This window comes from Quercus lobata, chromosome 8 (assembly GCF_001633185.2).
Source record: "Quercus lobata isolate SW786 chromosome 8, ValleyOak3.0 Primary Assembly, whole genome shotgun sequence".
Taxonomy (NCBI): Eukaryota; Viridiplantae; Streptophyta; class Magnoliopsida; order Fagales; family Fagaceae; genus Quercus; species Quercus lobata.
In genome coordinates this window covers 20,780,613-20,805,957 of record NC_044911.1, presented here as the reverse complement: position 1 = coordinate 20,805,957, position 25,345 = coordinate 20,780,613, and the positions used below count along the sequence as shown (strand labels likewise).

Here is a 25,345-nt window from a genome sequence, read left to right as displayed (position 1 = left end):
AGTTATTACAAAAAAAATTTAAAAATTGATTTGAAAATGAATTTGAATAATATCATTTCAAAATGCTCTGACTTATTAGTCTATTAGTTTATAAATTTTATGTAAGTTAGATTTACAATGTCTCTAATATCACTATTAAAAAAAAAAAAAAAAAATTAAGTCTTGGGTGTGGCTTAAAAACGAGTTACAGGTTTTTTTATTTTGGTTGTTGTTGTTGTTGGTAAATTTGATTAATTACACCTGAGGTTAGGGCAAGTATCAAGGAGGTCCAAAAGATTTCAAAACTGACCACTTTAGTCCCTAAAGACAACTTTGTCCCTAAACACCGTTAGCCCTTTGTTAGCTTCTCTCTTCCCGGTAACTCTCTCTTCCTTCGTCATGAATGTCCTTGATGGCAGTCCATCAAATAGGAAAGTCACTGAATTTTGGTGGAAACAAAGTTCTTTAGAGGAATCCCATGATCAACTAATCATCTAAGTAAAGTCACTGAATTTTGGTTATGTTTTTATTACAAGGAATAATCATTCCTTATGAATAGCTATTCTTCAAAATGAGGAATAACTATTCCTCTTTAAGAGGTTGTCTTAGCTATTTCTTAGTAAGTGTAATAATTTTAAAACTTAATATATTTCCAAGTAAATAAACTTTCCATATATATCTAACAATTATAAAAATAAAAAATCATAAAAAAATAACACATATCTATCTTAAATTTAAAAATAACAAATTTTAAGGAGATATAATTGTATGAGTAAGAAATTTCCTAATATAAATGTTAAGTTTCATTCTAATATTATAACTCAACCAAACTAATGAATATGTTTAGTTATTACATTACAACACATTCTATTCCCAGTAATAAAAATTACAATTCTTATTGTAATCTCCATTCAGTGTACAAAACTTACCCTAAGAGTCCAAGTTACTATCAAAAGTCCTTAATGTATTGTATTGTTTGGGAAATACCATTGGTGCTTCATATATATATATATATATATATATATATATAAACCATTGGTGCATCAAAATAAATGCAGACTTTATATTGTTAAGGAACCACAACTAGTATAGCTAAGTCAGCCACACCGTAGGACTAGGACTAGATAAATCTCACCTTTGTCCCTCTCGTCCTTCTTCTCTCATTAGTTCACTTCGTCCCTCTCTCTCTCTCTCTCTCTCATCTTAGATATTTTCTCTCTTCAATTCACTCATCCCTCTATCTCTCTAACCTTAGATCTGCCACAACCACCACCTCAGCAACAAAACCCAAATCCAAAAAACCCAGCAACCACCCCCACTACAAATCTACCCATATAATCACCGCCATTGGCCACAAAACCTAGCCAAATCCACAGCAACAAAACTCAAATCCTTCAACAAAAATCAAATCCAAAAAACCTATAGTAAACCCACAACTCCATTAGAATCCATTACAACCATTGCAAATCCAACCCACATTGAAACCCATCACCACCGAAAAACCCACAACAAACCAAAACCCAGCATCGGCAACCCACAACCACGACCCAAAACCACTAAACCCACAAACTACTACTGTGAAAAGAAGAAAGAGACAAGTGAAAATGTGAGCAGAGAAAGGAGAGTGGGTTGGGTTGGGTTTGTGAGAGAGAGAGAGAGAGATGAGAGGGAGAAGAGAGGTTTGACTTCTAAGGGAGAAAGAAAGGAACGAGAGAGAGAGAGAGAGAGAGAGAGAGGTTTGAGAAAGTAAAATGAGCAACGAAGGGTAATGAAATTAGGATTAAATTGTCTTTAGGACTAACGTGGTCAATTTTGAAATGTCATGGACCTGGTTGGCATTAAGATAATGCCTTAAAATGTATACTTGTTATATATTTATGTGGGTGTTATCTCCTTATTACTATGGTTAATTTGTATAATCAAGCCATTAATTTGGATTAGTTCCTATTATTTATCTTTACATAATTTCTTGAATAAGATGTCATTCATTACGTGTAATTCTCTACTTTTAGGAAATTATGTGAAAAAGATGAGTTTACAAGAGTCTATGAAAGAATATAGGCCAAATTAGAATTAAAGAGAAGCTAAAGGACCATTCTTAAATGTCTAAGGAGGTGCAGCTAGAGTACTTGGGTCATCTACTATGTTTGGAAGCTTTAAATAAGGAAAGAAATCAAAGAGGTAGAATCTGAAAACGAAAAATCAGATTTAAGCATTGATCAGTATTTTGGGCGTATCTCTCTCCTCAAAAATCTAATTGACATATGGCTAGATGGGTTGGAACCGTGACTTAAATATCTACAACTTTATAGTTTTGAGTTTTTTGAAATTCTCAATTTTTGAAAGCTGAAATTAACTCAAAATCTACTGCTGTAAATTTGGATGAAAATTAAAATAGTAAAAGTTTTATTTTCTTTGGACACTTTGACATTAGGGTTTTGAAGGGAGGCTAGGTAGAACAAATTTGATAGAGAAAACCTTGTATTTTACTTTCTTTAATGGCAACCTAAACTCTTTGTTAGGGTTAGGGGTTATGTTTCTTCTATACGTTATGAATATTCAATGTGATTCTTTCTAAGATTTTATCAACAACATATTTGATTGTTCAATTAGATTTCTTTTAATGTATTAGTTCTTCCATACTTTCAATAAGTTTAATCATATTTTTCTTATTTTTTAGATAAATTTCTAATAGTTTCAAATTGAAATCAAATTTTAAAGTGAATGGGTTCTTTCTGAAAACTTTTCTAACTGCATTATTAATATAGGTTATCATGCTTTCTTGAATTGTCTCAGTTTGACTGAATCATAAGTATTTAATTGTATACGAACAATCAATTATGAAATATATAATTTCTTAGATCACAAAGAATTTCATATCGATATAGGGAAACACCCCAATGCCCTAGTATTTACATTATTGACTTAAATAAGTTATCACTGTTATTCTTGTTTACAATTACCAGGAAAAAATTATTCTTCATCTTCATCAAAAGTTTTTATTTTTATTTTTTTAATTACATTTTCTTTGAATTTACCTCACTCCTTGTGGTTTGACCTTGGTACTCCAAGAATTATATTGTTACGATTTCCTGCACTTGGGAGTGAGCAAACACATTAGCCCAAATCTCAGGGGGTGTGAATGGAATTTACCATTTTTTTTTTAGAAACAGAGTTACATGTTAAAGTAGACAACTAGTAAAGATGTAGTTGTGTTTTAAGGCATTAATTAAACATTTAATTAGTCATTCTTCTCCATAAAAAGAGAAATGAGAAAAAAAATGCATTGCATATTCTACTAAATGACATCTTTACTATTGGCTCTACAATATAGGTAAATTACGCAGTCACATAAGCCCCAAGTGGAAAAACGTCCCCAAATTTTAACTAATAGGATTATTTATTTCATTGTAATAGTATAAATTAAAATAATAATTTTATCAAATGAAATACATGAAAAAAAGGAAAAGAAGTGCTACGTCGACAACATTTTTACCACAAATCCTAAGTAGCAAGTTGTTATTAATTTTTGTTGGTGGAAAAAAAGTATTTTTTGTGGTGAGTTCAAATTAGAATTAAACATCTTAATACGAATGATTTGTTATAAAAATGTTGTGGATGTAGCATACCCAAATACAAATTCTACAACATTTTTCACAATATTTGAGTTATCAAATTTTTAGTAATTCTCATCTAGGTCCACCACTATAATCATGTTTTTACTTGTTACTATCAATTTGCCGCATTAACAAGCGTGAAAGGTTTTGTCAAATCTTTTGTGCCTATAGACTTTTTTCAAAATAAAAAATAAAAAAATTTGCATGGGTTGTAAGATCTGCTCTAAATCTCAGACTCTTTTTCTTTTGTATGTGATAGTTTTAGAGTGTTAGACTCATTATCTCCCACACTATATACTTTTCATTCAAATAGAGCATTGAAAAATGAATAATTTAAATACTTTTTTCAAATGTGTTAGGAACTCGGTGGGTCTTAATGGGAACAAATAAGAATTGTAGGAGAATTGACTTAATTTGAGGTAGTTATCTCTATAGAGAAAGAAAGGGATTAAGAGAGAAAGATGCACTAATGCACTAAGAAATTGGTTTATTCTTCCATGATGAAAATGTGATTACAAATAGGTATTCATAGAATCATAAAACTATTTTATTGACCCACATAGCCTTATCCTAATAGTCCTATTATTCCCCATGTGTATTGATAATTTTAACATGTGTTAAATGTGATTAACATGCTTGGAATCGTAACTAACTAACCAACTAACTAACTAAATGCAATATTACAACAATTATTATCTATATACCTATAGAGGTTCCTAACATTTCCCTCCACTTCAAAACACTTTGATCACAAGGTGTTGTTGTGACATGACACCTTCATTAGGGGAAACTGGGCACTAACTCGATAAGCCAAAGCATCTTGATCATTGATTACACAAACAACTCCAAAGCAATTAATCACAGCCATGACATAGGAACATAACGCAACAATCATATTGAACTTAACCTTTAGCAATATAGAACTCAATTTCTTATTAAAATTGTGATAATCTTCGCTATTGTTAGGAATGCTATAAGCATATGGATAATAATTATTATAGATTTAGTTAGTTAGTTAGTTACAATTCCAAGCATGTTAATCACATTTAGCATATGTTGGAATTATTAATGTACATGGGAAATAATAGGACCATTAGGATAAGGTTATGTGGGCCGATAGAATAGTTTTATAGTTCTATAAATACTTACTTATAATCACATTTTCATCATTGAAGAATAAGCCAACTCATTACTTAGTGCATCTCTCTCTCTCTCAATATTTTTCTATGTAGGGTGACTACCTCGAATTAAGTCAATTTTCCTAAAATTTCCATCAATCCCCCTATAATTCCTATCCATCCCCATTAGGAACCACGGTGTTCCTAACAAGTGGTATCAAAACCGTTCATCCTAAAGCCATGGTTGAAACTAAATTTACAATACTTCTAGACAAAGCTATTTCCAACTTTCAAGAAGTTTAGAAACAACTTAGTATTATTTTTGAAGAAATTATCTGATGTAGAAACAAGAAGACAACAACCCTTGGTCCAATGAAAATCATATATCAAGCAATGCTCTAGCCATAACTTTTTCAAATTCAATCAAGGTTAATTTTCCTAGGTTCTAAGGTGAAGAACATGCTGCTTTGTGGTTTATAAAGCAAACTAATACCTCAACCATTACAAGACCCCAAATCATGAAAAGCTTCCAATGACCTATTTTCACATGGATGCCAAAGCATTAGTGTGGTTTGAAGGTGATGAAGATATTGAGTTATTTGCTAGTTGGGATGCCTTTGTTCAAGCACTACAAGTCAAATTTGGATCTATTGCCTATGACAATCTATTGAAGGCTACTATTAAAAAATTACCTGTTCTTGTGAGTAATCCAGTGCTCATTGGAGTTAGACAAACTCATGTTTCACCAAATGGGTCTATTCATGTAATCAAGAATGAAAACGTAAATGTACCACACATTCACGTTGGGGCCAAATCTTGTTGCTTAGTGACTATCACAAAGCCAAGGAACTAGATGTTTTTTTTCTTGGTGATAGTTGGCAATAAATGATGGATTCCATAGCTATTAGGAACCTGGTGGTTCCTAATGGGGTGGATAGGAATTATAGGGGACTTGATGGAATTGTAGGGAAATTGACTTAATTCGAGGTAGTTATCTTCCATAGAGAGAGAGAGAGAGAGAGAGAGATGCACTAAGCAATGAGTTGGTTTATTTTTCAATGATGGAAATGTGATTACAAGTAGGTATTTATAGAACCATAAAGCTATTCTATTGGCCCACGTGACCTTATCTTAATGGTTCTATTATTCTCCATGTGCATTAATAATTTCAACATGTGCTAAATGTGAATAAATGTTTGGAATTGTAACTAACTAACTAAATCTACAACAATTATTATCCATATGCTTATAGCATTCCTAACATTTCCCTCCCCATGAAAACACCCTGCCCACAAAGTGTTGTTGTGAAATTACACTTCATGAGGGGAAACTGGCCCCCAGACCAATACTCCAAAGACATCATGATCACCCTACTCACTCTTGATAAGCGTAATTGGACAACCATCAATCACCCTTCGTCTTCTACGTTGTTTTGAACTTGGATGGGTAGGTGACATATGCGGGCCTGAAATTTCTCTTTGCTTGTCAACGCTAGCATTCTCTAACACAAAGGACTTTTTTACAAATGGATCAAGATCACTCTTTGCTATGCCCTTCACTTTATAGTGTGAGACCAACGGATCTAACAAGTCCAAATCATCTCCAATAGGAAAATATTCAATGTCTTCATTGATGGGATCATAAACTCATTGATGTTGGAAAGCAAATATTGCTTTCTTGAACCATTCTTCATAAGATGGAGGGAAAGAAACAGAGTTGTACTTCTAGTGCTTAAATACCCAAGTTGGATGATTGACCCCAAGTTCACATCCGTAGGCTCTAATACCTTTATTGCTCAACCATATCTCCTTAAGTCCATCAACTAATATAGCTTGTGCACGTCCAATGAAACTATCGATAGTGTAACTCCCTAAATGGTTGTGAGCATGCTTTGTCTTGCTATAAGTGTGATCACCTAAACAGTCAACATTGATTGGTAGAACTTCCACAAGAGCTGGCAATGTCTTGCAATTTAACAGCAGTACCTTATGACCATTCAGGGTCTCTTCCAAGAGCTGATCATCTTGGCTTCGAGTGGCATCAACCACCACAACTTCATCAACCCTTTGCAAGATGTTGATTAGCCACATATTCACTGTTGCTTTCAAAATCAAAGGCATTTTTCGTTGATTCAAGAATTGGTAACTTGTCACTTGTACCTTCAAGAAGTTGTAACTCTTCTTCGGACATGTTTTCAAGATCTTTTTGTAATTTCAAAAGTTCTTCTTTCATGGCCTTTTTAGATTCAGCCAAGCCCTTGACCTTCTCTAAAATAGCATTGTGAGATTCGTACAAAGCCTTGACATCTTCTAAAATTTTGTTCACCATTTGCCGTAATTCTTTCTAAAATTCTCTTCGGTCACATTCATTCGTCTCAAGATCGATGGCTTTGATACCACTTGTTAGGAATCCAATGGTTCTTAATGGAGATGAATAGGAATTGTAGGGGAATTGATATAATTCAAGGTAGCCACCATCCATAGAGAAAGAAAGAGATAGAGAAAAAGATGCATTAATGCATTAAGAAATTGGTTTATTTTTCCATGATGGAAATGTGATTACAAGTAGATATTTATAGAATCATAAAACTATTCTATTGGCCCACATGGCTTTATCCTAATGGTCCTATTATTCCCCATGTATATTAATAATTCCAACATGTGTTAAAAGTGATTAACATGCTTAGAATTGTAACTAACTAATTAAATGCAATATTACAACAATTAGTATCTATATACCTATAGAAGTTTCTAACAAAATGATATCTATTTCAAAGGTTTTAAAAGATGAAAAAAAAAAAAAAAATACCACTGCATACCCTTAGTACGATGGTCACTCCACAAGTATAAGTGCTTGTGGTGTGTGGGGGGGGCAAGGTCAGGGTTCAAGTCTCCAGGAGGGAGAAGCTTTACACACATATACACTTAGATTAGGTTAGAGTATAATTCTATCTTGTATATAAAAAAAAAAAGATGAAAAAAAATTCAAAAAGGTTTTCTTAAATGCATATATATATATATAAGCTAATTATCATGAAAGCCTAAATAGCATCTATGACAATTTTATTTGGCCCTTTTAAGGCTGTGGTTCTTTTTTTTGGACTAACGAGGCTATGTTTCGAATAGTATAGTCAGTATTTGACATTTTTTTTTTATAGAGTTTCAATCTATAGCGTCACTTTTGTGATATATTTTGTTCTTTATCAACAAACCAAAATACCAATTGGTTTTTAGTGTAGACGAAAATTAAATTTCAGACTTTTTATTCAACTATTAGAAACTTTACCAGTTGTGACACTTTTTTTAGCATTTTGCGTAAAAAAATGTTTCAAATATAATTGAACGTATTATTATTAAAAAACGCTAGCTCTTTTTTTTTTTTTTTCCCCAGATATTAGATAAATTATTAACATGATGAGTTTGGAAATCACTGTTTGCTTTTTAGTGTTAGTGTTATTTTATTTTGGGAAATGATTTAATTTGTTGCAAACTAAGTCATAGCAACTCTTACAAAAATACACACATGTAAATGTATCTCAAATAGACACATGTCCAAGCTTATATTTAAATAAAAACTTCATTGTCAAGATTGAATTTTTAACGATTGAATTTTTTACCAAATGGCTACTTGACATGTGTACATTTTACAAGAGTTGCTATAACTTGGTTTGCAACAAATCCTTGCCCTTTTATTTTTACAGTCTAACACAGCCATTTTTGTATATTTAGTAAAATCCAAAACTGTTGGAGTGTATTACAAAATATTTGTAAGACCTAATTAATAATGGATAATAATCACCACATGTTGCTCGTTTTGAAACCTTTTAATGAATATAAATCTTTTATACCACTTTTTGTGTTTCACCAATCAAAACTTGCCATGTATTTAAATTTTCTCCATTTTAAGCTTTGGCTATTCTATAAGGAAAATTAAAATATATATATATGGTAAGTTTTGATTGGTGAAAAATAAAGTGGAACACAAAAAGTTGTATAGAGAATTTGTATTCATATAACTAGGCGATGTCCCGGGCGATGCGCGGATTACTCTACAATTTCACAGATTACTCTACAATTTCATTTAAAATGATTTTTTATATATATTAAGACATATATACATTACTTATTTTGTTGTATAATATTTATGTTTGCCCACAATATTTTTGAATACTTTGAAACTTGATTTTCTTAATTCATAATTAATTTTTAAAAAAATTGTATAACACTATAAGACTCTAATAAATTATAATATTTACGGTTAAAAGTAGATTTCATTTTTTAAATAGATTAAATGATTTTAAAATCTATAAATAAGAATTTAAAGCATAAAATACTTTATATCCTAAAATTACATTAATTTAAGCAACCTCTCAAACACTTAGTCAACCACTCTATTCTCACAACCAAATATAGAGATCTTAATCACAAACACCCAATTCATTATTTCAATGAAATTAAGGATATCATTTGTAAGTTTCAACATAAAGAGAACGTGATTAAACAAAGAGAAATTGACTAAAAAAAAGTGGAAAATATTTTGAAATCATCATTGATTCTTATTTTTATTTCTATGGCTCATACTGTACAAATAGCAGTAAAAAAAAAAAAAAAAAAAAAAAAAAAAAACTACAAATTATGAGTTTTAACAAAAAATAAAAAAATAAAAATATCCAACTTCATAAATAATCAATTAGAATGGTTCTTTTTCTTTAGTTTTAAAACAAAATACATTTATGACTTTCCCAAACCAAGATCCCAAACATCCAAAGACTCAAAGCGAATCACAACCTTCACAAAATTCGACTTCAACATCAAAACCGTAATCTACCATCATTGAATAAAAAACAAAAGCTTCATTCCTTGGTCGTAGTCTACTTATACGTGTTAGAATCAAATGGTACTGTAATGTTGGATTTATGTAGGTGTTGTTGAAAGGTTGAAGGTAAATGACATCATTTTTTGTCTAATTGTATTTGAGATGAGATTTCTTGAAAGGCTGTGGGCATGTGTATATAAAGGAGTATAAGTGAAAAGGGTGAATGGAAATACAAATAATTTTTTGTGTGTGAGAGAGAGGAAAAGTTTTGAGATATTGAACTAAATGAAACAAATAATAGTCTTAAAACATTGAATAAAAAATGTATTACAATATAGTCTTGAAACATTGAACCAAAGGAAATAAAGAGTTCTTATTTATATATTTGTTCTTCTCTTTGATGTGGTTAATTTAAGAATATTTCAGCTCTCTTCATAGAGTGCGCTATATGGCAGAACCATAAGCTCTCCCACATAAGGTTTGCTTTTATATATATTGATGATTGATTGATATGGGGTGTTAGTCTATAGACTAATAAAATGACTAGAAAAGTTGTTAGGTAAAGAGTCGTTTTAGCACACATTCCTCAGACACTCACGCTTCGTTCAAACTCTTTTTCTTGTGGAGGATCTAACTTCACCAGGTGAGTCTTGCTTACCTTCTCATTTTGTTTTTTTTTTTTTTTGTTTTGTTTTGTTTTGTTTTTGTTTTTGTTTTTATTTTATTTTTTTATCTTTGAATATAATGCTAGTGATTCTTGAGAGAGTTTTGTAGATGCTTTTATCCACATTTATTATATGAATCTTAGTTTAAGTTTTTCATCAATCGCTTCCTTGTTTCTGATTGCCCAAAAGTGTGCATTTGCCATTGGTTAGAATGTAGTCACTATTACACACGCATCAAGCGTACTATAATAGGTAATACATTCTTGAGGACTGCAACATTTTAGTGAAATTTTTAGAGATGCCTGTGAAGTAGCAAAAGCTTGGACAAAAAGCTGACAAGTTCGTTCCGTTCAACTTGATTAGCTTCAATGAATTCATTCCTTGTCACTGTGTATAACACCTACTTCATTGCCTGTCAACCTAGTTCATCACAGCGGGTCGACTATCCAACCATGGATTTTATCCTCCCAAAATCTAATTTTGAAGTCATGATTCCATCTGAAGGAATCAATTGTTTTTCAGCACCTCAAATGTGACTAACAGAAACAATACTCGTTTTTAGCTAGAACTTGAAAATTTTAAGGGCATAAGGATACCTAGATAGTCAGTTCTCACATCCAATCTTGAGGTTTCGAGGGTATCCCTAACTCAATAATGAACATAAATAATATAAAGTTAAAGACATTATTTGCTACTTAGTTGTGACAAATCAACTACTAATAAGGGCATAGGATAGCTTGTGAGAGTTCTAGGTTAATATGATGTTTGGGGACAATCAGTTCACTTGTTAAGGAGCTGAGCGCATGTGATTGCACAAAAGTATTCCTTTACTCATTGTTACAAGCTAGATTCTACATCCACTTTTACATCTTCATCAAGTATCCAATAAAACATGGGAAGCTTTTATGCTCCCTTGAAAGTTTAGATGATATGCTTAGCAAATTTGTACTAGCACAAGATTCAACTAGCCTACTTGGAACATATATGATCAAGGATAACTTCAGCATGGATACTGTAAACATTCTACATACATTACTAGTAATAAAGTTGTTCCACTTGAGATTAATGCTAATATAAAACTTTTTAATTCTTTTCTCAGTAAGAGAGAAAACAAACATACAATTTCATTGACCACATATTTTATTGATATTGACCAGCTGTGCTTGTAGATTGTAAAGAGACCATAAACTCCATACCCCAGTTCTGTTGATTATCTGCAGGGCAAGATTGTAATGATTTAGCTGCATAAAAGTATAAAAGAAAACGAAGTACATTTTTGGAAACACTCATTTGAAAAAGAATAAAACAACCATCAGCTACAAGCAAATGCAAAATGGTGCTGTGCATTATGTATTATGGATATTAATCATGGCCTCATCATCCTAATAAGTATCTCATCACACAACAAGAAACTTCCAACGTTGCTGAACAGGATAACTATATTCTCCTACCTTTGTCATTGATACAAAATTATACATCATAGAAAATTAACACAAATACTAGTCAAGTGCATCCTCTGTCCAAAAAACCTTAGAAGCAAGCTAGAGTAGTAACAACCTACACAACACCAATGTGATGAGATAGCAGACCCCAATAAGAGACTGGTAGGCATACATGATCATGAGAACTTGCAATAGTGAAGATGTTGAACATAATCAATAACTAAAAAAGAGTTTATCTAACTGTGATTAACAAAGAAGTAGAGCAGGCCAAGAAAGACCATGAAAGCTTGCTAACATCATTAGATGTTTTTAAGGCAATAGGAAACTATCCATAATCGTAGGAAAGAGTCTCAAAATTATCATTTCTGTTAAATGAGAGTTATCAATTGTTTTTAAAAAAATCCTAAGAGGTAGCCACTTAGTCCTAAAAGGTAGTCAATTAGTACACATCCATAACAAAAATTGCAATGGCTAAAAAGGCTCTCACGTAGTCAACTTTTTTTTTTTTTTTTTTTTTTTTTTTTTAAATTTTTAAATTTTTTTAAATGGTAGCTATGAAGTTATATTTAATGGTAGTCACTAAGCACACAATCTAAACTAAAGTTTAAATGCTAAAAACTCACGTTGTGAAATTTTTAAATGGTAGATATGTTGTTATAAAGTATCCTAAAAGATAGGCACTTAGAACACATCCATAACTAAAGTTTAGGATGCTTAAAAAGCCACCAAAAAAAAAAAAAAAAAAAAATTTACTAAGATAGTTTTTCAACGTTAGCATCTACTATTAAATCATCAATAAATTCTCTGATTTAAAATATGTATTTTATTTTTAAAAAAGAATTGCAATGAAATGCATAACAAATGAAAATTTTAAATTTCATATGAAAGAGATGAGATTGAGAAAAATGAAGCTAAAGTTTAACCGTTTGAATTAACTGAAAATTTAGTGTAACACAAATTGATAAATATAGGCACAGATAGGATGTTTACCAAAAAAAAAAAAAAAAAAGGTTTTTAACAATCACTTGATAGATTGACTACCACTTTATGTTTGCCTTGAATCATACAATAATTTTTGTATAGTCTCTCACCTGAATTCATCTAATGTATCTGCTGAGCAATCTAACAAAATTGTTGAAATGTCACCCTAAAAAATAAAGACAAAAATAAAAATAAAGGGTAAGGCTGAAATATAAGAAAACTAACAAACATCAAGATCAAAAAGAATAGGAGGAAGGGAGAGCACCACTTAGAACACATTCAAAAAGATGTAAAATTCATAAATACAATAATTCTAATCACAAACATTGAATAACCACACTTTAGAGACTAGAAAAAATAGAAGGCTATTAACGCATAATTTGATGTTTGTTGAAATTTATTAGTCAAAAATTTCAAAATTGATCGATAATCACAAAAAAGAGAGACAAAAATATACCTCCATCGATTCAAACCATATGAAACAATTGGAGAGAGAATGTGGGTGGTACATACCTCCATTAGTTCAAACCACATGTTAGTGATAGGGAAAATAATGGAATCAATTAGAGAAAATGATAAGCCAAAAATGTATTGACCCCTTTGGTAACTTAATCAAATTAATTAGCCAAGTGAAATTAATTAGATTCAATTTTATACAATAAATGTGGTAGTACAAACAAATCACCAACTAAGTTAAATGCAGTGGAGAATAAATTTTGTTAGGACATATGTGATTCACTTGTTAGGAACATATGTCACTATTTTATGTAATTGGCTAATTTTTTGACAAAACGCACTTTACTTGTAATTGGGTAGATCTAAGATGTGTTTAATACTTCAAGAAACCTTTTTTTAAGATCAAGTGTTAAAACCATGCAAGTCTGTCCAAGATTCAAGCTGAGAAAATGTTTGTCATTAAAGCTCGACAACTAGCTCAATAACTAGCATCTATCGAGCTTGAAGAGCTGTTCTAGCCCCGTGGCTCGATAGCAGCTTGACAAAGAGCCATTTGTTGAGGTTTATGAAAAACAGAATTTTAGTTTTGTTTTGACTCCAATTCGTGATTGTATGTTTGAGTTTTCTTTTCTCACAATCTTAAACATATAAAAGGATTATTTTAAGGGCCGTTAAAGTGGACACAAGTTGCACAAGTGTTGAGCAAAATTTGTTCAAGCAAATTGTGATTGGAGACAGAATTTTCCCTAGTTCATCGTTCTTGTGTAGAAGTTGCTTTGTTTGTGCACCGTAGGGTTTTATGACCAAGCATCTTCTCGATCTTCATCGTCTAGATAAACTGAAAAACTTTGCAGCCAACAACCTTCTCTAGTTGGTGATTGAAGTCATGTATTGGGATCCGCACAATTGGTTAGTCACGTACTGGGAGTCGTGCATTACAAGGAGAGATTGTCACTACAAAACAAGTCCAACTAGGTATTGAGATAAGGGTTCAACTGTAGGTTGGTATAAGGTACTGAGATTTCTTTTCTTGTAACCGCTTGTTGTGATAATAGTAGATTCTTGGGAGTAGTGACCTTAAAATCACACAGTGGAGTTTTTCCCGTGTAGATTTTGTCTATTTGTAAACAAATTATCGTGTCAATTTATTTTCCATTACATTTAGTTTAATTGGTGATTTGTTTGTGTTACCATGTATTTGCATGTTAATTTGATTAATTAATAAACTTGACTAATTAATCAATTAATTTATCACAAGGGGTCAATTCATTTTTGACCTATCAAATTTGACACAGGTGATTTGTTTATGAATGGGGAAAACCATCGAAGTAAAACTCCAATGGGTGAATTTAAGGTTATCACTCCTAAGAATCCACTATAATCAAAACAAGCGGTTATAAATAAAAGAAATCACAGTACCTAATACCAACCTACAATTGAACCCTTACCCCAATATCTAATTGGACTTGTAATGTAGCAGCAATCTCTCCTTTCAATGCACGGCTCCCAGTACGTGACTAACCAATGATGCACGGATTCCAGTACGTGACTAACACACCAACTTGAGGAAGATATTGGCTGCAAAGTTTTTCAGTTCATCCAAGATTGAAGATGAAGAATCTCCTTAGTTACAAAACCCTTGGCGCAAAGATGCAGTAGCTTCTATAGAGAAGAAGATGAACTAGGGTAAATTGTCTCCGATCACAATATGCATGTATAATTACTTTGCATCAAGTTGCATTACCTTGCATAACCTTTGACGACCCTTAAAATAATCCCTATATATGTCTAGGGTTGTGAGAAAAGAAACTCTACACAAATACACATGGATATACATGAAATCAGATCTAGAAATTTGAATTTCGTAATTCTCGATAGATACAACTTCTGTCGAGCTGCTATCGAGTATCAGCATTAAACCTTGATAGATATGATTTGTCGAGTTTTAATGAACAACATTTCTTCACTTGTTTCTTGGACAAATTTGCATGACTTCAATACCAAACTTGAACTCTTGTTTCTTGAAGTACTAAACTCATTCTAGATGTACCAAATTACAAGTTAAGTGCGTTTTGTCAAAGAATTAACCAATTTACATAACATGTGTTTCTAACAAGTCTCACAAATGTCCTAACAATCTCCCCCTTTGGTAATCTATGAAAAAACCACAACAAACAAATAAATTATGAGAGAATTCTTAAATCACTAAACTCATAACCACTTGTTGAATAAAATAAAATCTAACCCTAACACAAACTCTTGAAAAATTTTGCAAGAAGAGAAGAGAGTTCATGGCATGATAGATTTTCAAAACCTGTCTTTTTGAAACTCTTTAAACAAAACTCATCAAGGCATTTTAGTGTGAAACAGAAATAAAAGATTGCATACATAAAGAAATATGTGTATAAAGATAGAAAAAAAACAACATATGGAGAGATAGGTGAAAAACAACATACATCATCATCATCATATATATATATATATATATGAAAATAAATACAATGTATGTCATAAATAAATGGTCACAAGACTGGTGTACAAGAGGATAATGTAACTAAAGAGAAAGAAAAAAAAAGTACATAAAATCCTAACTACATCCCTCAAAATATAGACACCCCCCTAACAAAAAATGTCCTATGCTAACTCTCTCCCTAACAACAAGACTACTCTCATCATCCAAAACTACTTCCCCTTTTTGTCATGAATGTCAAAGGGTAAGTCACTGAGAGGTCATCATCTTCTCATCATTGGAAGAACTAGCATCCTCATTCTCATCATCATCATCAGCACCATTATCGCCGTCCTCATCTACCGAAGCCTCGGGAAAAGGAGAAGGAGAAGCGGCAAAACTATCAAGGTGAGTCTGTCGTCGTGCAATACGAACGACACAGGTGTTCACCTAATATAACTCATCACTAAGAGTCTCAAGGCGAGCATCCACACACTGAAGCTGCGCCATGATGGCCTAGAGAGTCACACCACCACCTAAAGAAGAAGGAGAGGAGGTGGAAGGAATGGTGTAGGCCAGAGGATCAGTTGTCTCTATTCGTGGCCGCTTTGGTCGAAATTGGGTCTCGCTCCACTGAACAGAAGCTACGCTGATGGCACCCATGACAGTGTAGTAGGGAGTATCAGGAATAGGGATGGAAAAATGGCAAAGGATCCGTGTGATAGCTGAAGGAAAACTGAGCTTATCACAGGTCATCGTATCCCAATAGACATCTATGATAGAGATAATGACTTGAAAGGGAAAGTTTAGAGAAATATCCTCTACGAGGGACAACAAAAATCGAGCACGAGTCTCTATGATGGAGTTATAATGAGTCAATGGAGTAAGAACAAATGCCATCACCATATTAAGGAATCTCGGATCTTTTGCAAAGCCTGAGCATAGGGTATTTTGACGCTCACCCCACATGGAGGGTGTCTCACAAAAATGAGACAGAAGCTCGTCTTTGGACATAGAACATAGTCACAAAAGAGTACAAAGAAGGAAAAGAAAGGGTACATATGCATGAACTATGCAAGAACATGTGACAAGCTAAAAATAATTGCATTATGGGTTGAAACCCAAACCAAACCTACCAGCACACAATTTTCAACAATGAAGCACACATCTAAATGCATGAAACATTGTGAAAATGCTAATGGAATGCAATGCATGATCATATAGCATCAATAAAACAACACCCAACCCAAAAAATTCACAAAAACCTCAAAAACTCCAAAATTTTTCAAAAACCCCAAAACCTAGGTCTAAACTGCATGAATGCATGAAGAATGAAGGATTTAGAACACTTACTAGAGGATTAAGGCTTGATCAAGGCCGAAAATGCAGTGGGTGAAGAGATTTTAGTCAGAGGAGAGTATTTGGAGGGAGAGAAAGATTTTCTGTCGAGAGAGAAGTAAGAAAATGAAAACTGGATTGCGCCTTAGCTATATATAGAAAAGCGCATCTCGATGGATCGAGGAGCCATCGAGATCTGTCGAGCACTAAATCTCAACAGAAATGAATCTGTCGAGGTGTTGTCGAGGATCTGTTGATGGCAAAAGTACCTCTAATTCTAAAACAAAATACACATTCCGAACACCTACAATCAATCACATCATTTAAAAAACCCACAAATCTACAACGTTCAACCTTAACATCAAAATCGTAATGCTTGTTGTCACTCAATATAAAACGTAAGTCACCCTTCCTTGGTTGTAGCTAACTCATACAGGTTAAGATTAGATGAAACAACAATGTTAGAGCTAGATAGGTGTCGTCGAATGATTGAAGGTAAATGATATCATTTTTAGTCTATATATATTTTACATGGGATGGCATGAAGGGTTATGAGTAAGTATATATAAAGGGATAGGGGTATAAGAGATGAAAATGATGAATTAAAATGCAAATAATTTGTGTGTATGTGTGAGGGATGAAATGTCTAGAAACATTGAAACAAAGGATACAAATAATATATATTTTTTAATTATAAAAGTCATGAAACATTGAACCAAATGAAAAAAAAAAAAAAAAAATCAATATTTAATTTCTTCTTATCTTTTAATGTGGCACTTGAAACAAACAAACAAACAAACAACAAAAAAAAAAAAAAAACCCCTCTTTCCATAGAATGCTCTACTTGGTAGAACTTCATACTTTCCCACGGAAAATGTTATAATATTTTATGTAAAATGGTTTTGGAGAATGTTGTAATTGTATTATAGAATATTTGTTATATAATTTTGTTAGTAATGAGTTCATCATAAAAAACAACAATTATAAATTACACATACTTATCTATTATAATTATTCAATTGAAGTAATGAGAAATAAAATTTTAAAAAAATAACGACATTACAAAATAAAAGTTGATATAGAATATGTCTTTCTCTTTTTCCTTAATTCTAAAACAAAATAAACATCCCAAATACCCATAGTCATTCACATCATTTACAAAACCCACAAATCTACAACGTCCGACCTTAACATCAAAATCGTAATTGCTACTCAATATAAAATTCAAACCCCCCTTTCGTAGTTGTAGCCAACTCATACAAGTTAGGATTAGATGAAACATTAATTTTAGAGTTAGGCAGGAGTCGTTGAAAGATTGAAGGTAAATGACATAATTTTTTGTTTGTGTATATTTGACATAGTATGGCATGAAGGGCCTATATAAAAGGGTAGAAGTGCAAGATGTGAAAATGATGAATTAAAATGTGAAGAGTTTTATGTATATGTGTGAAGGATGAAAATTTTTGAAACATTGAACCAAATGAAATAAAAAGTCAATATTTAATTTGTTTTTTATCTCTAATGTGACACCTGAAAATATTTCAATACTCTTTACATATAATGCGTCATTTGGCATAATCTTATACTTTTCTACATTAGGTTTCTGCAAATGCATATATATATATATATATATATATATATATATATTGATTGTCTTGCAAACCCATTCTAGATGCCATTCCTTTAAAATACAAATTTTGAAAATTTAAAAGATGCATGGTATAACATTCCACCACACACTTAAAGTAAGATTGAGTCATGTCACTGGGTTCTAGTTAACTCAATTGATAATATTTCTGATGGTTGAATAAAATATCTGAGTTTCAATTCCCGCTTACACTAAGAACCGATTGATGTCTTGATTTGATGATAAAGAGCTATCATTAGAAGTAAATGCTATAGGCTAAAACCGTCTCCCAAAAAAAAAAAAAAAGATTGAGTTATGCCAGTGGCGTGATTAGTTCCCTTGTTAATATGATGTTTGGGGGCAATCAGTTCCCTTGTTAAGGAGCTGAGCGCATGTGATTGCACATTTGCACAAAAGTATTCCTTTAGCCATTGTTACAATCTAGATTCTACATCAACTTTTACATCTGCATCAAGTATCTAATAAAACATGGGAAGCTTTTACGCTCCCCTGAAAGTTTAGATGATATGTTCAGCAAATTTGTACAAGCACAATATTCAACTAGCCTACTTGGAACACATATGATCAAAGGTAACTTCGGCATGGATACTGCAAACATTCTACATACATTATTAGTAATAAAGTTGTTCCACTTGAGACTAATACTAATGCTAATATAAGTCTTTTTTAATTCTTTTCTCAGTAAGAGAGAAAACAAACATACAATTTCATTGACACATATTTTATTGATATTGACCAGCTGTGCTTGTAGATTATAAAGAGACCATAAACTCCATACACCAGTTCTGTTGATTATCTGCAGGGCAAGATTGTAATGATTTAGCTACATAAAAGTATAAATGAAAACAAAGTACATTTTTGGAAACACTCATTTGAAAAAGAATAAAACAACCATCAGCTACAAGCAAATGCAAAATGGTATTGTGCATTATGTATTATGGATATTAACCATGGCCACATCATCCTAATATGTATCTCATCACACAACAAGAAACTTCCAAACGTTGCTGAACAGGATAACCATATTCTTATTGATACAAAATTATACATCGTAGAAAATTAACACCAATACTAGTCAGGGGAATCCTCTGTCCAAAAAACCTTAGAAACAAGCTAGAGTAGTAACAACCTACACAACACCAATGTGATGAGATAGCAGACCCCAATAAGAGACTGGTAGGCATACGTGATCATGAGAACTTGCAATAGTGAAGATGTTGAACATAATCAATAACTAAAAAAGAGTTTATCTAACTGTAATTAACAAAGAAGTAGAGCAGGCCAAGAAAGACCATGAAAGCTTGCTAACATCATTAGATGTTTTTAAGCCAATAGTTAAAAGGAACATGTCAATTGATGAAGTAAAGGAGACTATGCCTTCAGATAGCATAGAATAAAGGAAAAGAATATATGTGATAAACTTGTTGGAAAATATGGCTAAATAAACAGGTTTTGATTCAACAATATAAACCCTAAAAAATTAGCAATGATAAAAATAGATAGTTAAAGTTAGAGAGATCTCACAAACTATAGAATCATGCAAATAGTATTGTCCTTAAAGGTAGATTTGTGCCACCCAAAGTAAAACTCGGTGCAAATGGCTCTTTTGGCCGAATAACTCCTCAAGATTAGACTATAGTAATTTCTTCAAGTTGGACACACACCCAAGAAAGAAGAACCGAGAACAACCTTACTTACCTTTGCTTAAAACCAAAAATTAGAAGCTGAAATTTTTGTGGAGAAGAGCAGAAAAATAAGAGCTGAATAGAGGAAGAGAGGTAGTACGGACAAACCAAATTTGGGCTAAAAGAAAGAAAGGGTAAAAGATAAGGCCCAAGAAAGATATAACAAATCCCAGCCCAAGCCAACAACTAGCCCATTATATTCCAAGTTGCTACTTAAGTTGTGCAATTGTTTACAAATACACAAGAAGACTCATCTCTAACCAATGTGAGATACAAAACATAAGGCTAAGTGTTTAAAACACAACCCACTCCAACAAATCTCATACTAATCTATTGAAAATCCATAACCGACCCCAAAAATTTAGCACTAAGACTTTGTTGTTCTTTTTCTTAATGTGATAAAGTAATTCCATGTGGTATTATTTGTGTGTAAACTGTAAATTTGTAACCCTTAATCCCCATAGGGTTTTTTAGTGTAACACACAACCACCATTTGATGTGAAAATGCAGTTGTAAATATTTACATGTGTCATCGCATTAGCAGCTCACTATATAGTTTCGTGGATGTTTAACTATTGAACATAAAACAATATGAGACGAGTGTTAAGTGTTACACTCAAAACTCTAGAGCGTGAGAAACCACATGGGATTTTGTGTACTTTTCCTATCTATTAAAGAAGCACTTTCTCTAAATATATCATTTGTTTTTATTACAATAAAAATGGAAGTAACTCAACTTTTAATGTAGTAACTTCTATACGTTGAGAACTTGTGGCATGAATAAAGAGGAAAAAGTGGAGATGGACAAGGGGGTGGGCAAGAAGCATCAATGAATAAGAGTATGCCATCTAATAAACAAGATTGAAAGGATTTTTAGGTGTTGGCCAACAAATACTTTAGCCAAAATTGAGTAGAATTGATATGATGCTCTTTTATACTATGCATTTAGAAGCCTTAGAACGACTTATCCTATTTGTATAGAAACATAAAAACTTTACAGTTGTGTTTAAAGTGCTTTTTAAAGTTTAAACATCTCAAAAATGGTATCTCAAGAACCTTTTCCCCAAGAATCCAACTGTTCATTAATAATCAAAGAAATTGCAATTATTTAACAAATACAACCAATAATATGGCTAAAGCTCCAGAAGAGATTTGACTCTAAGATCTAACATTATAATTTCTTCCTCACAAGAAGTTCATCTTACTACATTTAATCCCTATGGAAGTACAGAATGTAGGTCATTGCTGCATATGTAGCTTATACACATTACATAAGGCAAATGGAACTTGTAACACGGTCATGACTAGTTATAGATGTGCCATGTTTGAAAAGGACAGTGAGCTATTTTACCTAAGACAGACACTGGTGAATATTGATTAATAAAAACTTACCTAAGACAGACACTTTGAAAGAATAATTTTTGAGCTACCACTTTCAATAAAAATGCTCAATTATTTACAGTTTAACTCCTAAAGTGGTATATTATAAGCGCAGATATTTGTAACGTACCTTCAAATTTAGTATACCTCAGTCATAATAAGTGCTGGCATCCTCAATGCTGAACCTCAACTGTAAGTAGACATGTCGTTGAGGACCTTGGGAATTTTGATAATTCCTCAATAACACTTTCCTTTAATGCAGTATCACAAACACTAATTGTTGCCGTCTTCAAAACCCTTGCCTCCTTCAAAATATATTTTACAAATTCAACTTCATATTTTGATCCTTTATACTGATTAAATCTAAAAGTTGTAAGTTGTGATGATACATAACCAGGACCATCGAATGGCTCCATCGAGCATAACTGGTTTGTTCTGCTATAAAGCTGAAGGCATCAAAGTTCATTAATTAAAAAGATTCAGTAGACTATAAATATTATTATACTTCAAGGGAAATCTCTGATTAAGTTAACTAACCTTATCAATCACAAGAACTTCTAAATTAGGACTCACTCGGAGCAAGGCTTGTAGCACATGCCAGTTAGATTTTTGAAGTGTAAAGTTCAATCGGACCAAATTTTTGAACCTGGAAGGATAAATAGAACCAAAGTCGACGCACTGCATGGCAAGATTATGTACACAACAACATCAAATCTTGTTCTAGAAATTTTTATCAATTTAATAGATCATGAAATTGAGGCATATAGTCATAACAATATTCATCAACTAAAAGCAAAGAAAACATCAGAAAATGTGAAGGACTCTAACCTGTTTTTTACCGGGATATAATGTAAGGGATTTTGCCTTATTTAGTGCTTTAAGAAGCCTGAATACCCTATCCCCATAACCTATCTGATATCCTTTTGTCCATGCCTCTCTAGTACATATAAATGGATGAATCCATACACCTGCTTCAACTAAATTGGCTAGTTTTTCAAGAAAAACGACGTGGCGCAAATCGCCATCAAAATGGAAGCACTTAAGAGCTGGGGCGCATATCGCAAGTTTGTAATCAGGAAGGCTGGGTTCAAAGGTTAGAAATTGGAGACATAAATATTTCAGCGTAGGTACCCTTATGTCAAATCTGATTAGACCACTCCGACTATCACTGCAAAGTTTTAAATCTTGGAGGACTGGGCAGCCACTGAGGAGCCTTTGGACACAGTCACCATTGCGAAAAAAAACGTGAACCAGACGCAGATCCTTTAGGCTCGGGAATTCAAAGGATGAAGGAGGATCAACCTTAATTCCATTCCATAATTCCAGAATCACTACTGTTTTGCAGGAAAAAAAGCTTTGGGGCAACACGAAAAGTTCCCCACTGTAAAATTCGTCCTTGATAAACCCATCAAGGCAAATGTCAAGTTGGAGTTGCTGGACATCACGCGCTATGGCCGTGAGGATCCAAGTTTCAAGATGTAAAGGGTCACAACGAGAATGGCATGTGAGGCAAAAATCTCGGAGGACTGGTGCTTTGTTTAGAGCCAAAACTCTGGAAACGATATGTGTAAAAAAGCTTACCGATTGCGTGCGATTATTACTATCCAAACACTGGCTCTGGCTGACCGATAATTGAGTGTCGAGGTCGAGTGCTGGGACCAGAGTCCAGAGGGGCTTCCAACTGCTAGACAAAATGCTTGTGGCGACGGCTTCTTTGGTTGGAAGGAAGGAAAGGATGTGGCACAGAATAGAGTCCGGAAGATTACTGATCCTGTCCACCGCTGCGTCTGAGTGTTCGTGTTCTTGTTCTTCGGGAGAGACTTCCAGTTCCACTCTCTTTCTCTTGCGTTTTGACTTAGTTGATCCTTCGGGTTCCATTAGAAGACTTTGCTGGAGCTGGAGCTAGAGCTAGGGTTTGCTTTTCTGGAGCGAGGTGAAGTTGTTGGGAATTGGGATAGACGGAACGGAAGCCGAAAAGGTAACTTCAGGAGCTGGAGCTTTTGTCCACGATTTTATTGCTCGATCTAACTCGAAAAAAGCGATTCAAAATTTAGGCCAAGATTTCACTATTATTTTAGTCCTTATCTTATATTATGGTATTATTACGGTTGCAGTCAATTTGAACTAAGATATTTTTAACTTACAAATTAACAATAAGTTGAAAATAATATCAATTAAATTGACTATAGCCAAAATATATAAACTAAATTGACAGTGATCCTTACGTGTAAATAGTATTTTTGCCCAAATTTTACTATTAAAATTAGTTGAAGTTTCGTATTTTGCTATATTTTACTCATAAACTTATATTATATAATGAATAGTTATTACTACGTAATTTTAGAATTCCCTTCTAACATATTGAGTAAAGCTTGAAACAAAGTGTTTGTATTTAAATTATAATTGAAACAGTCTAGAGATTTGTGTTTGTAAATCTTTAAAAAAAAAAAAAAATACCAAGTTATTGTTCTCGTTATTGTTTTAAATAATACAAGTAAAGAAATAAAGTAATACATTCTCTTTGTAAAAAGGGAAAGTTGTATTTATTATTATTTTTTTTTTGTCTTGATCAGTGTTTACAATAATAGGGAGGACAAAGCTTTACTCCACATAAGTTTGGAACTATCTTCTCTACCCATGTGACGATTCATAAAACCATCACATGCATTATTTATACAAATCAAATGACTCATAAAAAAAAAAGTATATGATTTAAAGTACACCAAGATGACATTTCTCAACCGCCACATGGTAGGTTCAAGGAAGTTTCTTTTGAACTGGTTTAGAGGAAAACGTCTTCCTAATAGGGAGGAGGAATCTAATCATGATTCTTCTAATAAAAGAGAATAAACTATATCCCTTAATTAAAAAGCTCATAGCAAAAAATTCAATGTTTTATTAAACAGAATCTTTACTAAGAAGTAAAAATTAAATGTAGTAATAGTTTGACAAATTATATATTTTCTATTAAAAAAGAGTAATAAAATTTGAATAATTTATAATGGATGCAAATTATTAACATTTACCTATAAAAAAATAGAGACCCTCTAAGTTGGCATGTAAGCATGTGCTAAAGGCTAGTTTACGTTACTTATTTTTTAGAATTTAATTGCATGGGTTTTGATAGTTGTTTCCTATTATCAGGTTGATTACTTGGATATTACCTCAATTTATAGTCTTGGGTACTATGAGGATTTTTAGTGTTCTGGAGTTCCATGCATTAGTGGCATTATCTGTCAAGAGTTTGGATGTGTGGATTATTTATTGTTGCATGGTGGTGTTCTTCACTACTTGATAATTAGATTATTTGTTGTGGTTTTTGTTGTCGATAATCAGATTTAATTAATTTTCACAAAGCTGTAATTTCTTTTGTAATATGGACATATATGAACTCGCACTAGAAATAGGATTAAGGCTTAAAAAAAAAAAATTAATAGTCTTAATTTCTTAAATCGCCAAGAATACAGTTTGAGAATGTCACGCCCCAAACCCAAAAGGATCCAAAACATGAGAAAAACATCCCAAGGGTACCTGCAGATTTTTCCTTTACGGCAAATCAAACTATAGGAGATCATTATTTTCCTTTCTTTTCCGAAGGATAAGAACATACAACCATACTAAAATCTACACATTATAAGTCAGAGCTCTATAACACATTTACGAACAATAACTAAAAATCATGTGTCTCCACATAAAACATGAATATATTACAAAACTTTGATTAAATTACAAAATGTCACAATCTTATCAAGAATAAGGACTTTAACATCAA

At 32.5% G+C, this 25,345-nt stretch overlaps 1 protein-coding gene across 3 annotated transcripts; it reads right to left on the bottom strand.

Annotated features, from left to right (window-relative positions):
* Positions 1-11,291: 11,291 nt before the first annotated feature.
* LOC115955340 (F-box/LRR-repeat protein At3g26922-like) lies at positions 11,292-23,608 on the bottom strand. 3 transcript variants are annotated; one of them, XM_031073442.1, is made up of 5 exons: positions 22,402-23,608; positions 22,111-22,251; positions 21,963-22,019; positions 21,704-21,878; positions 19,093-19,304 (listed from the first exon to the last, which is right to left on the bottom strand). In XM_031073442.1, the coding sequence occupies exons 1-4, from the start codon at positions 23,449-23,451 to the stop codon at positions 21,747-21,749; spliced, it is 1,380 nt and encodes a 459-aa protein (XP_030929302.1). In that variant the 5' UTR covers positions 23,452-23,608; the 3' UTR covers positions 19,093-19,304; positions 21,704-21,746. The 3 variants fall into 3 exon arrangements, with proteins under 3 accessions (XP_030929301.1, XP_030929302.1, XP_030929300.1); XM_031073441.1 differs by lacking the exon at positions 19,093-19,304 and adding an exon at positions 11,292-11,408 and having other exon boundaries at positions 21,704-22,019; XM_031073440.1 differs by having other exon boundaries at positions 21,704-22,019.
* Between the last annotated feature and the right edge of the window lie 1,737 nt (positions 23,609-25,345).